The sequence below is a fragment of the Limulus polyphemus genome, unplaced genomic scaffold (assembly GCF_000517525.1).
Source record: "Limulus polyphemus unplaced genomic scaffold, Limulus_polyphemus-2.1.2 Scaffold1871, whole genome shotgun sequence".
In the NCBI taxonomy this organism is placed as follows: Eukaryota; Metazoa; Arthropoda; class Merostomata; order Xiphosura; family Limulidae; genus Limulus; species Limulus polyphemus.
The window spans coordinates 21853-24606 of record NW_013667481.1 but is presented as its reverse complement, the minus strand read 5'-3'; the positions used below and the strand labels follow the sequence as shown (position 1 = coordinate 24606).

Sequence of the window (2754 nt, the reverse complement as noted above, 5' to 3'; positions counted from 1 at the left end):
CATTAATATCTTACGGAAATATTTCCATGAAACTATTGACTAAAATCAGCGGTTCGATTCCTCTCGGTGGACATGAGAGATAGCCCGATGTGGCTTTACTTTAAGAAAAAATACACACTTACCTCGGTGTCTAGCTTTGGAGTCCAGATATTTAAATACAAACAATCTTCTTGACCTTCGTAGTGTTTTGTGTAAGGGTTCAACTGGATGCAAGGCGACCCGAAGTTTTTTGCCACTGTTAAAGTGTCCGGTTGACATCGATCTTTGTCATAAGTCAATGGTAGTGTGGATTTCCAGCGTTGTTCTCCAGTTGGAGGGACAGCGTAGGGGATTCCCTAAGGTTTAAAATCAAAAATAACTTAAATTTATTGATATACTCATACAACATTACTTTACATTGAAGATGCTTTTCAAATTCCACCATAATGAAGTTTGTTTCTCAGACAAGGATTCATGTGTTGTTAATTCCCCCTTAATCACTAAGGGTTAACTTTCATGTTTTCGTATTTCTTACGATAAAGGTTTGGTTTCTTTTGAATTTCGCGCTAAACTACACGAGAGCTATCAGCCCCCTAATTCAGCAGTGATAGGCAAAAGGGTACGAAATTAATCAACACCAACCACCGCCAACTCTTGAGCTACTCTTTTACCAAAGAATAGTGGGATTGGCCATCGCATTAGAAGGCCCCCACAGCTGAAATTACGAGCATGTTCGCTGACTGGGATTCGAACCCGTCACCCTCAGATTGCGAGTCAAGCGCCCTAACCACCTGGCCAAGTTTGAAAAACTAAGATATCATTTCGACAAAGAGTATAATTTATATACAGGTGAGCGGAATGTGGTCGAAATTATTATTTAATCTCAAATCTATCTTCTGATATTGGGAGTTTTCTCTGTGTGCTTGGAAATATTTGTTTCTTGGGAAGTAGAAATTTGAACACATTGAAAAACGAACTAGCAAATCGTTATTAACACTTACCTTGAATACAAAAGATTCGCCTTCGAGATTCCCCTGGTAGTCTCCACATTCAGTGTGAACAGTAACAAACTGTTTCCAAGCGCTAGAGTGCCCTAATGTTCGGTCTTCTTTACCTTCTCCGCCCTCTGGTGTCGTAAGCCCAAGTGTGGTAAAGCATACAACGATAACTGTCACCAGGACGACTGAGAAACCAAAGATGATGACAGGAAGTATCTTAGAACACAAATTCTTCTTCCGGTCCTCTTGCTCCTGATGATGGTGACGAAGAAAATCGTCTTCTTCATCCAAATGAGTATACGGACTATAGGGCGTGCCCAGTAGTGACATGATGTCGCTGATTGGAGGATCTTTAATCATTCAGACTCTGATAACTTTTTAACTACAGGGAATATTGAAGTATAGATTTCAGTAACGCTTTGGCTTTAGAGTGTCAGTTTCGAAACTTATGCGGCTTCAATAAAACAAAACTCCAGTGTTGGGAAACTCCTTGAGAAACTTTGGATCGATACAACTTACTTAGGAAGGTGTTTGCTCATGACCTGGACCTTATCTGAAAATATACCAATAGAATAATTAGTTTCTTTAATGATACGATTATAATACCAAGATAATCTATACATTCTACAACATAAAGATACCTACATACCTTCGAGTCTGGAAAAGCGTTTTTACATAACAGAAATAAATTCTTAACAGCGCTAAGATGATTGAAAACAATCATTATTTTGACTCACAACTTTCGTTACATTTCTTTTCTTAAAACGTTTGGGATGAATTCCATTACTTTCAAACTCATATGATAAAGGAAATTTAGCACCTAGTTATAACTCGCATGACTCCTGATTATAACTCGCACATTTCCTGAGTTGGCGATAAAATCTAATTGATGATCTGGTTTGTTTACAAGTAAGAGAGACTGTATTTACTTAACTGACTTATCGAATCTTAAAAGATCATGAGCCTCAATCTCTCATTCGCAATCTTTGACACGACGGAAATCAACATACAATGCAATTTGAACACAAGCTCATGTTACCAGTGAAGCTGACTTGTTTAACTGACAGATCTGCTGAACACAAGCTCATGTTACCAGTGTAGCTGACTTGTTTAACTGACAGTTTTTAACACACTTTCATGTTACCAGTGTAGCTGACTTGTTTAACTGACAGATCTGCTGAACACATGCTCATGTTACCAGTGTAGCTGACTTGTTTAACTGACAGTTTTGAACACACGTTCATGTTAACATTGTAGTTGACTTGTTTAACTGACAGATCTGCTGAACACATGCTCATGTTACCAGTATAGCTGACTTGTTTAACTGACAGATCTGAACACATGCTCACGTTACCAGTGTAGTTGACTTGTTTAACTGACAGATCTGCTGAACACATGCTCATGTTACCAGTGTAGCTGACTTGTTTAACTGACAGTTTTGAACACACGTTCATGTTAACATTGTAGCTGATTTGTTTAAGTGACATATCTGAATACATGTTCTTAATAACTGTGCATGCACATTAGCATTTGAACATGTGAACTTGGAAACTAGGCATATTATTTTGTTATCTAAAAACTGAAGAATGTGCAGTTGTTAAACAGACGTGGCCCTAAATTGTTAACTTAATATGTGGCTTTTAATTGTTAACTTTACACGTGTTTTTAAATTGTTAACTTGATATGTGGCCTTAGATTGTTAACTTGATATGTAGTCTTAAATTGTTAACTTGATATGCAGCTTTTAATTGTTAACTTGATATGTCGCCTTCCATTG

The 2754-nt window shown here is 37.5% G+C and overlaps 1 protein-coding gene across 1 annotated transcript in view; it reads right to left on the bottom strand.

Moving 5' to 3' along the window:
* The window catches only part of LOC106465212 (para-nitrobenzyl esterase-like), a 44048-nt gene extending 42521 nt beyond the window's left edge, over positions 1-1527 (bottom strand). Inside the window, exons 1-2 of the mRNA XM_022393066.1 lie at positions 981-1527; positions 123-335 (exon numbers count right to left, since the gene is read on the bottom strand). Of these exons, the coding sequence (XP_022248774.1) occupies positions 123-335; positions 981-1337 (570 nt within the window). The 5' untranslated portion in view covers positions 1338-1527. The remainder of the gene's footprint in view (positions 1-122; positions 336-980) is intronic.
* Positions 1528-2754: the final 1227 nt, after the last annotated feature.